Below are 14047 nucleotides of genomic sequence, written 5' to 3'. Positions count from 1 at the left end.
TCCCAGTAGTCCCCGCCTTCCTCCCCTACCTACCAACGTCCCGAGAGTGTAGTACCGGCCGGTTTCCGCCAATCCCCGCTGGCCACAGCTAGCATTCCCATCCGGCCCCTTCTCCCTCACTAAACTTGGTGGCTGGCTTTCAACCGGATTCCCAGCCAATCAGGAGCGCCATAGCATCCCGCCTTTGCAGTGCCACCAACTCCGCTTATCTCTGGCAGCTCAGCGCTGGTTTGAAAGTGGCGGGAAGCCGATGCTTGGTGGCATTTCTCACGGTCGCCAGTGTAAGTGCCGTGGGGCTGCATGGTCGCGGATGGATGTGGAGCTGGAAGGGGTGGGACTGGGTTCTGCATCCCCGTAGGTGGCAGAGCAGCCTGGCCCGTCGCCTCTCAAACCTCGGCGGCCTAGCGTTCCCGGCATGCAGCGGGGCCGCGGGGCCCGACGGGAGCGGATCCGCGGCCGGAAGTAGCTCCTGCACGGCCGTGCCGGGGCCTTTGAGGTCTTAACTCCTGGGGGCTGGCGGGGGCTGGCGGGGCCTGGCGGGGCCTGGCGGGGGCTGGCGGGGGCTGGCGGGGGCTGGCGGGGGCTGGCGGGGGCTGGCGGGGCAGAGCACCCCCACCTGTCGTCAGCAGATGTTGCTGAAGTCGTACTCATTCTGCTGTTTTCACTTCTTCCTCGGGAACCCTTGATCTAGCAGAGAAGACGAGCTAGGCCAGGGAAGAAGCAAATCCTTATATATATTTTTTCTATTTTTATTTGACAGGACTGAGAGAAATCGAGAGGGGAGGGGAGATAGAGGAGAGAAAGAGAGACACCTGCAGACCCGCTTCACCACTCAGGAAGCATTCCCCCCCTGCAGGTGGGGGGCGGGGGCCCTGGAGCTTGGCCATATGTGCGCTTCTCCGGTGCGCCAGGCCCGGCCCCCAAGAACAAGTCCTGCAGAGGTCGCGATGGGCATTCAGAGAAGGGGGGGGTCGCCAGTGCAGTGTATTTGACTCCGGCCCTCAGGGCTGTTTGATCACGACAGCCTTTTTTAAGGAAAAGACATCACAGGAAAATAAAGTTTTGGGTGGACTCAAAGTAAACAGATTATTATTGTTGTTGTTGTTGTTTTTGTGCTAATTTTTAATATTTATTTTCCCTTTTTGTTGCCCTTGTTTTTTTCATTGTTGTTGCTATCGTCGTTGTTGGATAGGACAGAGAAATAGAGGAGGGGAAGACAGAGAGGGGGAGAGAAAGATAGACACCTGCAGACCTGCTTCACCGCCTGTGAAGCGACTCCCCTGCAGGTGGGGAGCCGGGGCTCGAACCGGGATCCTTATGCCGGCCCTTGCGCTTTGCGCCACCTGCGCTTAACCCGCTGCGCTACCGCCCGACTTCCATTAAACAGATTATTGATGTCATAGGGCCGGCGATATTGTGACTGACGAAGATAAGAAAATTTCCTGCTTTGTTTGTTGGGTTGTAAGGAAGCACTGAAGGTTCTTGTGACTGGGAATGCCCTCAAGCCTGTGGATAAGGGAGGAGGAGTCAAGGAAAAGGCTGAAGAGGGTTTTTTTGTTTTGTTTAAAGAAGACTAATGGGGTAGGGGGTGAGAAATAACTCGATTGGTATAATCCTCGCCCTGTGTGAGACCCTGGACTGTATCCTGTATACTACATAGCACCACCATGCACATTATGTGATAGAGGGACTCCATGGATGATGAGATACTGAGTGTGCAGAATTAAAAAAAGGGGGTGAGGAGAGCCCAGAGCAGGACTTTGGATTTGCCACCCCCCCAAAAAAAAAGCGAATGGGTAATATACAGAAGGAGAAATCAGAAGCGCCCATGTGTATGAAGTGGTGATTAACTTTACAGATAATCAGGCATGCACATTAGAATATTTTTGCCTTCTCCCCCAAGTAGCGCCGTAAGATGTTTAAAAGGAATTGTTAGGGGGCCGGGCGGTAGCTCAGCGGGTTAAGCGCACATGGCACAAAGCGCAAGGACCAGCGCAAGGATCCCTGTTGGAGTCCCTGGCTCCCCACCTCCAGGAGAGTCCCTTCACAAGTGGTGAAGCAGGTCTGCAGGTGTCTTTCTCTCCCCCCCCTCTGTCTTCTCCTCTCCATTTCTCTCTGTCCTATCCAATAACAATAACAACAGCAACAATAAACAACAAGGGCAACAAAAGGGAAAAAATAGTCTCCAGGAGCAGTGGATTTGTAGTGTAGGTACTGAGCCCCAGCAATAACCCTGGAGGCAAAAAAAAAAGAATGTTTATTAATGAAAGAGAGGTGGGAGGAAAGAGAGAATGAGAACCAGAGTATCACTTTGATACTTGATGCCAGGACACAAAACTCTGGAACTTATGCTTTGGAGTCCAGTGCTTTATCCACTGGGCTTCTAGCATCAAGATCTGTTAATAAAATAACACTAAATGTATTGCTTACAGTGTAAGAGAGAACATCTGGACAGAGCTTTGGCTGTACCTCCTCAAGAAGAAAGTATGATCAGAAAAAACACTGAGAGGTTTTAAGGTGGATTTTTTCACTTTGGTTTGATTAGGATTGGATAGACGTCAGGAAATAATAGTGAATTGACAGAAACAACTGGAATAAGGCTTAATTGCACAAATTCAGAGACTCTTGGAGTATGATTTCCTACTGATGCTTTCATTTCAGAGTTGGTCAGTCTTTTTGGAGTCCATAATGATCTCCACAACATTTGAACTATGAAAGCAGTCTAGTCTCTCTTTTTCATTTTCAAATATATTTTTATTTATTGTATTCATTATTGGATAGAGACAGAGAAATTGAGAGGGAAGGGGGAGATAGGGAGAAAGACACCTACGGCTCCGTTTCACCACTCGGGAAGCTCCCCCCCTGCAGGTGGGAACCAGGGGACCTTGAACCTAGAACCTTGCACACTGCAATGTGTGCGCTTAACCAGGTGTGCCGCCACCTGGCCCCAGCAGCCTCGTCTCTTTGACTAGCAAATTCATGCTAATGAAAACAGTTAAATTAGGGAAGTGGGGAAAGGGCATTTAAGTCCTCTACCCTTTAATGTCCTAATGTGCTAAGTGGCTTGGTTTTCAAAAAGCAATGGTGTGGGGCTGAGGAGGCCCAGCAGGTAGAGTGTATACCATATAGACCGGCTGCCCTACATGGAGGGAGCATCAGTTGGATCCCCAGCTCCATCTCACCCAGCATCTCATGGTGAAATGCTACTCTCTCCTCTCTCTCAGACTCACATCAAATAATTCTTTCTAAAATGGGGGGGGGGGTGGTGGTGGTGCACCTGGTTAAGCACAGAAACCAGTGTGAGCCCCTGCACCCCACCTGCAACAAGGTTGCTTCAGATGTGGTAAAGCAGGTCTGCAGGTGTCTCTCTCTCACTCTCAACCCCCCTCCCCCCCACTTCTCTCTGTCTTATGCAGTAAAATGGAAAAACTGGCCATCAGGAGCTGTGGCTTCCTAGGGCCAACATTGAGCCCCAGCGATAACTATGGAGGCCATAAAATAAAAAAATAAGAATTCTTTTCTGAAACTACTAGAACACTCAGATTAAGTAGACTGCACGGTCCAACAGTTGCTTCCATTCCTAAATATCCCTGAGGAGCCATGATAGGAGGGTGTTCATTAGTCTTATTTTTGGTAGCAAGGTGCGGAAAGCAGACTAGGTGTCTGTCCAAGGAGAATGTGCATGTGATACCATATGTAAGCAATGCAAATGATAAATTGATGGAATAGCTCAGTCAGAATCATTGGGATGCTATATATTGAAGTGACTGTCAGCAAAAATGTAAGCATGAAATACAAAAACTGTTTTCCATATACCTAAAGCATTAAAGACGAAAGGGATACACTAAAAAACAATAGGTTAGGCTGTTTACTTACTTACCAAAGCAGTGCTTAGCTCTGGTTTATGGTGATGCTGGGGGCTGAACCTGGACCCTCTGGTATCTCAGGTATGAAAGTCTGTTGTACTCTCTCAGATACTGTCTCCATGGCTCCACTAGGGTAGTTTTTTTTTTTTAATTTTTATTTATAAAAAGGAAACACTGACAAAACCATAGGATAAGAGGGATACAATTCCATGCAGTCCCTACCACCAGAACTCTGTATCCCACCCCCTCCCCTGATGGCTTTCCTATTCTTTAACCCCATGGGAGTATGGACCCAGGGTCATTATGGGGTGCAGAAGGTGGAAGGTCTGGCTTCTGTAATTGCTTCCCTGATGAACATGGGCATTGGCAGTTGATCCATACTCCCAGCTTGTCTCTCTTTTCCTAGTGGGGCAGGGATCTGGAGAGGTGGGGCTCCAGGACACATTGGTGGGGTTGTCTGTTCAGGGAAGTCCGGTTGGCATCATGGTAGCATCTGGAACCTGGTGCCTGAAAAAAGAGTTAACATTTACAGCCGAACAAATTGTTGACTAATCATGAACCTAAAAGCTGGAATAGTGCAAGTGAAGGTTTGGGGAGGTGGTCTCCATTTTGGAGATAGCTAGTAGGTCTATTTTAGGTATATTCCATAGGGCCCATGAATATACTAGTTTTTTCCTGAGACTGACCTCTGATATGCAGGTGGATCTAAGTTATTGTCTGGGGTGATGATGTCATAGCTGGAAAAAGGGCTAGAAAGCTGGATCAGGGAAAAAAGTAGTTCCCAATAGGGTAAATTCTTAAGGGAGATGAAAGATAGAAAAATAAAATAAGGGAGTCGGGCGGTAGTGCAGTGAGTGGGTTAAGCGCACGTGGCACAAATCGCAAGGACCGGCATGAGGATCCCAGTTCGAGCCCCAGCTCTCCACCTGCAGGGGAGTCGCTTCACAGGCGGTGAAGCAGGACTGCAGGTGTCTTTCTCTCCTCCTCTCTGTCTTCCCCTCCTCTCTCCATTTCTTTCTGCCCTATCCAACAACAATGGCATCAATAACAATAATAATAACTACAAAAATAAAAAAAACATTAGAAAAATAAAATAAGAGAGAACCTGGGCGTCAGGTGGTAGCACAGCTGGTTGGGCGCACGTGGCACAAAGCATGAGGATTCTGGTTCGAGCCCCCGGCTCCCCACCTCTAGGTGCGTCCCTTCACAGCCAGTGAAACGGGTCTGCATGTATCTGTCTCTCTCTCTCTCCCCCCTCTGTCTCCCTTCCTCTCTTGATTTCTCTCTGTCCTATCTGGCAACAACAACATCAATGACAACAACAATAATAATGACAACAACAAGGGCAACAAAATGGGGAAAAATGGCCTCCAGGAGCAGTGGGTTCGTAATGCTGGCACTGAGCCCCAGCAATAACCCTAGAGGGAAAAAAAAAAGACTTAGAACCTAACTGGGACTGAAAATAGAGTGCCATGAAATAGAAAATATTAGCAACTCAATTTTGTACGTGTTGAGATCCTTAAAAAGAAGGAAAGAGTAGTTGGTAAAGGTGAGATGGTGAAGGCCCTCATAATTCGTGGTAGAGTTTAAGCTTTATTCTAACGGCATAGGGGAATATTGTGGAAATAAAAACCCTACCAAAACACAGAATCCTCTCCACAGGACACAGACAAGCTTTTATTACTTATTAAGCATATCCAGCTATAATGCATAATAGGTAAATTGTGAATGAAATTACAGAGACAGAAAAGAAATTCAACCAGACAATTAAAACCATTCTGTTTTCAACTACTGCCGTAAGTTTTTTTTTTTTTAAGTATTTATTTATTATTGGTTAGAGACAAAGAAACTGAGAGGAGAGGGAGAGAAAGAGAGCAAGAAAGAGATAAAGAGATACCTGCAGCACTGCCTCACCACTTGGGAAGCTTTCCCCTGCTGGTGGGGAGGGCCTTGAACCTAGGACCTTGAGTATTGTAATGTGTGCACTTAGCCAGGTGTGCCATTGCCTGGCCCCTTGCCATAAATTCTTAAGATTAACAACACTGGGTCTGAAAGATGGTACCAGCGGCAGTGCACCAGTCCCAGCACCACCATTTATGCCACAGCTGAGTGGTGTTCTGGTTTTCTTTGTCTCTCAAAGAAAAAAAGATCACAGCATATTCTTCAAATTATCTCATGAAATTCACCCTACATTCACCTGATGTTGAGCTAGCCATTTGTTTTTAATTAGTTACTTTTTAAAAAGTTTTTTTATATTTATTTTTTTCCCTTTTGTTGCCATTGGTTTTTTTTTTTTTTTTTTTTTTGTTATTGATGTCGTTGTTGGATAGGACAGAAAGAAATGGAGAGAGGAGGGGAAGACGGGGAGAGAAAGATAGACACCTGCAGTCCTGCTTCACCACCTGTGAAGCGACTCCTGCAGGTGGGGAGCTGGGGTCTGAACCGGGATCCTTAGGGGTCCTTGTGATTGGCACCATGTGTGCTTAAATTACTTTTATCTTAAAAAAAAGTAAAGCTTTGGGAGTCGGGCTGTAGCGCAGCGGGTTAAGCGCACGTGGCACAAAGCACAAGGACCAAGGACCGGCATAAGGATCCCCGTTCGAACCCCGGCTCCCCACCTGCAGGGGAGTCGCTTCACAGGCGGTGAAGCAGGTCTGCAGGTGTCTTTCTCTCCCCCTCTCTGTCTTCCCCTCCTCTCTCCATTTCTCTCTGTCCTATCCAACAACGACGACAACAACAATAATAACTACAACAATAAAACAACAAGGGCAACAAAAGGGAATAAATAAATAAAACATTTAAAAAAATTTTTTTTTTTTAAAAAGTAAAGCTTTTTTTTTTTTTTTTACTTTTTTTTTTTTTTTTTTTTTTAACCAGAGCACTGCTCAGCTCTGGCTGATGGTGGTGTGGAGGATTGAACCTGGTTTTTTGGAGCCTCAGGCTCTTTGTATAACCATTATGCTGTCTACCTACCATAAAGCTTTTTTTTTTTTTCCCTTTTGTTGCCTGTGTTGTTGTAGTTATTGTTGTTGTTGATGTTGTTGTCGTTGTTGGATAGGACAGAGAGAAATGGAGAGAGGAGGGGAAGACAGAGAGGGCGAGAGAAAGACAGACACCTGCAGACCTGCTTCACCGCCTGTGAAGCGACTCCCCTTCAGGTGGGAAGCCAGGGCTCAAACCCGGATCCTTAGGCCGGTCCTTGTGCTTCTCACCACGTGCGCCTAACCCACTGCACTACCGCCTGACTCCCAGAGCTTGTTTTTATGACGGGTATGGTTACAAGTTTTTTAAAAAATGCCTCCAGTGACAAGGGAGGTAGGAGTACTGTTTTTCCATATGTTTACATTTGAAAGGATTCCCAGATCCTTGAAAAATCATGTAGAACTGTAAAGCTAACAAGAGGCTTGCTCAGCTTTATTTATTTATTTACATTAGATAATTTCTTTTCTTAAATATTTTATTTATTGGGTAAAGACAGAGAAATCAAGAGGGAAAGAGGAGGCATTGGGGGTTGTGTATGTGTGGGGGAGACGTGCAGCACTGCCTCAACACACGCATGAAGCTTTCCCCTGCAGCTGGGGGTAGGGGGCTTCAACCTGGGTCCGTGCACAATGTAATTGCACTCTACCAGGTGCATTACCACTGCCCAGTTCCTCAACTCTAATTGGGATTTTTTTTTTAAGATAGTAAAGCAGAGAGAGAGAGTGGAAGAGACCATAACACTGAAGCTTCCTTTAGTGTGGTGGGGGCCAGGCCTTGAATGTCGGTCATGCACATGGCAAAGCAGCACACTATCCAAGTAAGCTGTTTTGCTGCTGACCCTAATTGGAATTGTTTTACAGATGGCTAGTCTGGGAAAGCAAGGGAGTTGAGTTTTGACAAAGGCATTGAAATGATGAACCCTGAGGCTTAGGATGGATAGGGAAGGAAAATGATGTGGGAGAGACTGCGAGCAAGAAAGAGCAGAGTGAAGATTAAGGTCCAATATGAATGAATGGGAGCCGAAATAATAGCATGTGAGATTGTGATTAAAAAAAAAATTGGAGCACTGTAGGAGAAAAGTTACAAATTATCAATAACCAGGTAGCTAGAAGTAGACATGTAGGCCATTGAAACTCTAGGGCATTCAGACATAAAGCTTTCTAGGATAACAGAATTCAAGAGACTGATCCACAGTACAGAGACCTCAGTAAAAGAGATGCAGGAAGTAAGCAAGGAAGGGGAGGGGAAGCCAGGTTGTCAGCTGGTGGAAAGAAACCTCAGGCACAATTTTTACTCTATTGTGCATGAGTCAAACTGGCAGTAACATTGGGTACCAAGGAATTTGAACTCCTAAGTTTTTGTTTGTTTCTGTTTTTTTCTATCTGTAAATGTGATTTACTTTTCTTAGGTGATATTTTTTATCCCAATGAATTTTTTCTTTTTACATTTATAGATTTTTCACAAAATTAACACAGGAAAATAAGCCAAGATGTCTGTTGATCCAATGACGTACGAGGCCCAGTTCTTTGGTTTTACACCTCAAACTTGCATGCTTAGGATCTACATTGCATTTCAAGACTACCTGTTTGAAGTGATGCAGGCTGTTGAACAGGTTATGCTGAAGAAGCTGGATGACATCCCAGACTGTGCAATTACCCCGGTCCAAATCCGTAAATGCACAGAGAAGTTTCTTTGTTTCATGAAAGGACGTTTTGATAACCTTTTCAGCAAAATGGAGCAACTGTTTCTACAGTTGATTTTAAGAATTCCCCCAAACATCTTGCTTCCGGAAAATGAATCTCAGGAAATGCATCCTTGCAGTGAGGAAGAATTCCAGCTTCTCCAAAAAGAAATTGAACAGTTACAGGAGAAGTATAAGGCCGAGTTGTGTACTAAACAAGCTCTTCTTGTGGAATTAGAAGAACAAAAAGTTGCTAAAGCCACACTCAAAAAAACACTGGCTATGTTTGATGAACTTGAAAGTGTTGGCAGAGATCAGGGGGCTAGTGACTTTAGGGAGAGCTTGGTGTTCCTAGTCCAGAACTCCCGGAAACTACAGGATATTAAAGATAATGTTGAAAAAGAAAGCAAAAAACTGAAGATATCTTAATTTCTAAATGGTGAAAGGAACTTACCGGAAAGTAGCATGGTAGGACGGGGAAAATAGCATAATGATTATACAGAAAGACTCTCATAACTGAAGATTCAATCCCAAATTCAATCCCCCACCATAAGCCAGGGCTGAGCAGTGCTCTGGGAAAAAAAAAAAAAAAAAAAGATAAAGAATTTATTTCAATTATGACTCTTATTCCAGTGAACTTTATGACATATTGGATTTTTCATATTTACTTTTACTCTGCATCTTCCTCTTTCTTTGTTCCAATTCTGAAGTAACTATGTACTATCGTCAGCCAATCTTAGGAGCATCTATCCCAGATACTTCTAATAAGTAGGAAGGGATACTTGACTCAATAATGACTAACTTAGGTTGGGGAGCATGGTTAAAGAAGTAAAACTATCTGGTCACTCAGACACTCAGATAAATTTATAAAGTTATATTTTGGTCATGAATCTTAATTCTTTTGACTTTGATCCCCTTCACTTTTTCTTTGGATGAGACTAAATGAGAAAAGGTTAAAATGATAGCTTCTTAATTAGCCACCAGATTATGGGACAGCTACTTGTTCTTGACCACTGACTTAAACAAGAAGTTGATAACTAGTTGAAAGAAGTGCTTAGCCAGAAAACACAACTGTAACCTTTAGTAAAGAACAAAAAAGTTACCTTTAGTTCTAAAGTACCCCTTTCCATTTCCAATGCTTTGGTAATATTAAGCAATTTACTGTATTAGAGCCGAACAGAAGATGGACAAAAAATGAGATACCTTGTTGGAATAGAAAAAGAAGCTTGGGACATATCTGATAGCTAAGTTTATATTATCCACTAGGCATTTATGCCAACTAGTTTTCTTACTTGAGTTTTGCAATCTGCCTTGTGCCTAATATTTGGTTTCTTATTTATTCATGCTCATAAACTCCAAATATTTAGGCCCCTTGGTGGGAGATTTTAGCGATGTCATGTGCTTAAATTCAATGGAATCTAGTTCTTTCATAATTAATTTTCAAAGTGTTACATCACAGAAGAAAAGGGGAGAAATAGCAATACTTGTTTATTGTCTTCCTGAAGAACAAGATTTGGAGTTTCTTTATGTAGAAGAGAAACTTAGGGTATTAGTATTTGCTATCAGATATCCACAGAAATAAGTGTGTGCTTACCTGGAATGTTTACTATCAGAGTTCTTTTTTCTAATCCCTCTATATTAAATACATCTATTTTAAGAGCTGTGATTATCTCTTTTTTTCTATTGTCTAATGTCAACATGTTTTTTTTTTTCCTAGTAGGGTGTTCTATCCAAATGAAAATATTTCTCCCTTATATTTAATGACCTCATAACATTGGAGAGGGGCAGGCAGTGGTGCACCTGGTAAAGTGTACACATTATAGTGTGGAAGAACCTGGGTTCAAACCTCTGGTCTCCACCTGCAGGTTGTGGTCTCTCCTCCATATCTCTCTCTGTCTCTCTCTCCCTCCCTCCCTCCCTCCCACTTTCCTCTTCCTTCTCAATTTCTCTCTGTCCTTATCCAAAATAAATATAATAGATGGTTGGGGGAAAAAAAACTCATAGTATAATTGACCTAAAAAGTATGTCCTTTTCCTTATTCTGGGAGACAATACTGGGGGGTGGGGGTTATGTCAAGGATCTGATGATAAGGAGATCACCCCAAATAGCAAACCATCTTGCCTAACATAAACTTTAAAAAAAAATTTATTTACTAATGAGAAATATAGGAGAGAGAGAAAGATCCAGACATGACTCTGGTATATGTGCTGCTGGGGATTGAACTCAGGACCTCTTGCTTGAGAATCCAGTGCTTTATCCACTGAACCACCTTCCTGACCACCCTAATATAAACCTTGTATGGCCTCATTATATTCAGAAATCACAGTTCACTTGTCTCCATATACCTACCCACTGCTGACAATGAAACCCATAATAGGGAGCAACAGCATAAAATTAGCTAGGCAGGGTCAGTCAAATAGCTCACGTGGATAGCTGCTTTGCCAAGTGTGAGATTCATGAATCTTGAGCTTGGCCCTCACGACACTGAAGGAAAATTTGGTGATATGGCCTGTTTCACTCGTTCTACCTTTATTTAAAAAGGAGGAGGAACGACAGAAGACAGTTTAGGTAGGCAGTAGTGTGTCTTGTGGGGGGAGGGTGTTTGACGAATAATATTCTGCATTCCATTAAGAGACTTGTTACTTAGCTGAGGGAAATGCTGAATAATGGAGAAATGGGGGTAGTTGAAGGCCAAACACGGAACAGATCAGGAAATTCACAGGGTTCACTTTAGGAGCTGGAAATTAATTAGAGAACAGTAGAGGAGCTTGAAAAAGATGATTTATTCCATCAAAGCGACCACAGTTACAGACATTGCCATGTAGATAATATGCAGTATTATAGTGCAGCGTAGTGAAATTTAACATTCGTAAGTAAATCGAGAAGCGAGGGGAGAAATTACTTGCCAAGGTTGGCTCTGGTTAGGTGTGTTTTGGGGATCTGATGACAAACCCTAGGGATTGAGTTCTTATCCAACAAGAATTAAATCCAAGACAGTCCCCGACCCCCTTGGTCTTGAATCTCTTGCTTCTTTCTAAGGCTCTGGGGCCCCAGGACCGAGGTCCCTATTGCTGCCGCCTCCCCCTCTCTCCACAGTCCCCAAATCGATTTCCGGTGGACCCCAGCCAGGGCTCCAGACACGTCCTGCGTGGTCTGCAGAGCTGTTCTTGCCATGGTCTAGGATACCATCGGATTGTCACCTCCTGGCGAACCGTTCCTCACTCTGGAACTGACTGCAATGCCGGCAGGGGAAAAAAAAAACACAAACCATAAATCGGTCAGTCTGAACCCCAGGCATAGCGACAAGCTATCCCCAAAATGACGACGATGCCACCCACCTTCGGCACTCTGGCCACATCTGCCTTGCGTTCGGATTGCCAGCACCGGAGCTCTGGAGTCCTGTCTGCACCATAGCACCTGGCTCCTGATGATGGCGGCACCATGTCACGTGACTCCTGCCCACCCAGGGCCTGGGTGCTGGCCCTACCTCGCGCCCTGGTCTGGCGCATTCCGTAAAGAACAGAATCCTGGGCTCACTATGTGCCTCCCAAACACAAATTATGGATCTTACGTGTGTCCCACCTCACAAGATATAATAGGGTCCAGGGATCTTAGTTTGTTTATAAACCAGGTAACCGGCATTCCCCGATTCTAAATACTATACTATCTTTCCCCTTTCATTACCCACTACCGGTCTGGGTATGCGTATTGATGGGCAGCTGAGAGGAATAAGAAGCAGACAGTGAAAGCTAGATGACAGGGGTGCAATGTGTCTCCAAAATACTAAATGCCGAGCCCCCTTCTCCTCCCTTTCATTTCACTTGGCCCCGTGCCAGCCGGCCCCACCCTGCCCGCTCAGGCAAGCTGCAAATGGATATAGGTAAAGATGCAGGAGGTGATGGAGAAGGCGAAGGCCGCGTAGATAAATATGGAGAGATGTGGAAAGTGGTCGAGATAGCAGCTTTCGTCCAGCGGAAGCGCCTCCTCCCTGGGCGGTGGGCGTGCAGCGATCTTGGGCGCCCTCCTGCCCCCGCGGCGGTTCGCCCTCCTGCCAGTTGCAAAGGCCCTGGGCCTGCGGGCAACAGCGTAGAGTTCTTCTGGGGGAGGCTTGTCAAACAGGCCTTCGGATTCAGAGTCAGAGTCCGGGCGAAGCTGCTCCGGTTCCCAGAGTTTGCGCTGGAAGACTCCGTTAGCCATTTGGCAGATCGCTGACAGGTGGATGCACAGGGTCTGGGCAGCCGGTCCGAGCAGGGTATGTGCAGGGTCTGTGCGCAGCTGTATTATCTGTCACACAAGGGGGCGGTGGGGGCGGAGCCAGTGGCGCCAGGGGCTTCTGCTGGGGCCCTCCTGGCCTCTCAGCCAAGGCGCCACTCCCCCCCACGCTCCCCCCTCTCCTCTTTCCGCCCCCAGCCTGTTGCAGAGGTGGGCTCCTCTCATTGGAGCTCCTTTACCCAGGGGTTAGGAAGGGGCTGTTCAACCAAGTTTGTTTCTATGGCAACAGGATGGGGGCTCAAGAGGGAGTGGGTGTGCGCAGCTAGCTGGCACTCTAGGTCATCAAAATTGAGGAGATGCAAAAAATAAAAAGGATAAAAAATACAAACCAGGAATTTGGCTGCAAGGCGACGCTTTCCCAGGGATTTGTTTAGTTTTATTTCTCCTTCGAAAGGAGATATTTATTGTGGGGGGGGGGTGTCTTGTGATTTTGGTATTTTATATCTTGGAGCCTGTCGTCATTGCCATCCCTCCCACCCCCACCCATAATGGACGGTGCTTGCTTGTGGTGGTGAGGACTGAATCACTGTTGACGCCTGTTAAAGCTAGCACGCTACCTGCTGAGACATTTTCCATCTCATGATGGCATCTTTTAAGATTTTAACATTGAGTAGATTCAAAAACTAGAAATTCTGAAGCTATCTCTGTACATATGTCAGCAAGTGGAGCTTTAGTTTCTCCACCTGTCCTCAAGACCAGGAGCAAGTAAACTTTTCTTTTGTAAAAATTTTTATTTATAAAATAAATAAAATATTATGGAAATATTGACAAGGCCATAGGATAAGAGGGGTACAATTGCACACAATACTCACCCCCCAGAGCTCCATATCTGATCTTCCTGATAGCTTTCCTATTCTTTAACCCTCTGGGAGTATGGACCCAGGATCATTATGGGGTGCAGGAGGTGGAAGGTCTGGCTTCTGTAATTGCTTCCCTGCTGAATGTGGACGTTGGCAGGTCGGCCCATACTCCCAGCCTGTCTCTCTCTTTCCCTAGTGAGAAAGGGGTCTGGGGAAGGGGGGCTCCAAGACACATGTAATAGAGTGATGTCTGGCTCTTTATCTCTACCCATCTTCTTCATGAATAAATAAATAATTTTTTTTTTAAAAAAGATAAGGTCTCACTTAATTTTTTTGGCACTGGTATTTTCTCTGATATTCAAGAGAGGAAATCAAGACTTGAGAGGAATTTCTCCAGCATCTGCCCCTTGCATTGACAATACTGGGATTCCAAGTCAGTCATGGTC

The 14047-nt window shown here is 45.3% G+C and overlaps 2 protein-coding genes across 3 annotated transcripts; one reads left to right on the top strand and one right to left on the bottom strand.

Annotated features, from left to right (window-relative positions):
- Positions 1 to 68: 68 nt before the first annotated feature.
- On the top strand, positions 69 to 10188 carry MIS12 (MIS12 kinetochore complex component). The gene is made up of 2 exons (XM_007521245.3): positions 69 to 281; positions 8302 to 10188. The coding sequence occupies exon 2, from the start codon at positions 8338 to 8340 to the stop codon at positions 8956 to 8958; it is 621 nt and encodes a 206-aa protein (XP_007521307.1). The 5' UTR covers positions 69 to 281; positions 8302 to 8337; the 3' UTR covers positions 8959 to 10188.
- A 1105-nt stretch (positions 10189 to 11293) lies between these two features.
- Positions 11294 to 13182, bottom strand: LOC103111882 (uncharacterized). 2 transcript variants are annotated; one of them, XM_016187407.2, is made up of 2 exons: positions 11868 to 13182; positions 11294 to 11762 (listed from the first exon to the last, which is right to left on the bottom strand). In XM_016187407.2, the coding sequence occupies exon 1, from the start codon at positions 12724 to 12726 to the stop codon at positions 12385 to 12387; it is 342 nt and encodes a 113-aa protein (XP_016042893.1). In that variant the 5' UTR covers positions 12727 to 13182; the 3' UTR covers positions 11294 to 11762; positions 11868 to 12384. The 2 variants fall into 2 exon arrangements, with proteins under 2 accessions (XP_016042893.1, XP_016042896.1); XM_016187410.2 differs by having other exon boundaries at positions 11294 to 11758.
- Between the last annotated feature and the right edge of the window lie 865 nt (positions 13183 to 14047).

Source organism: Erinaceus europaeus, chromosome 12, assembly GCF_950295315.1.
Source record: "Erinaceus europaeus chromosome 12, mEriEur2.1, whole genome shotgun sequence".
Classification (NCBI taxonomy): domain Eukaryota; kingdom Metazoa; phylum Chordata; class Mammalia; order Eulipotyphla; family Erinaceidae; genus Erinaceus; species Erinaceus europaeus.
This window is presented reverse-complemented; position numbering and strand designations above follow the sequence as displayed.

What these genes read in the sequence shown, in the direction of transcription:
- LOC103111882 (XM_016187407.2), bottom strand. Translation starts at nt 12,726, where the DNA reads ATGGCTAACGGAGTCTTCCAGCGCAAACTCTGGGAACCGGAGCAGCTT.
- MIS12 (XM_007521245.3), top strand. Translation starts at nt 8,338, where the DNA reads ATGTCTGTTGATCCAATGACGTACGAGGCCCAGTTCTTTGGTTTTACA.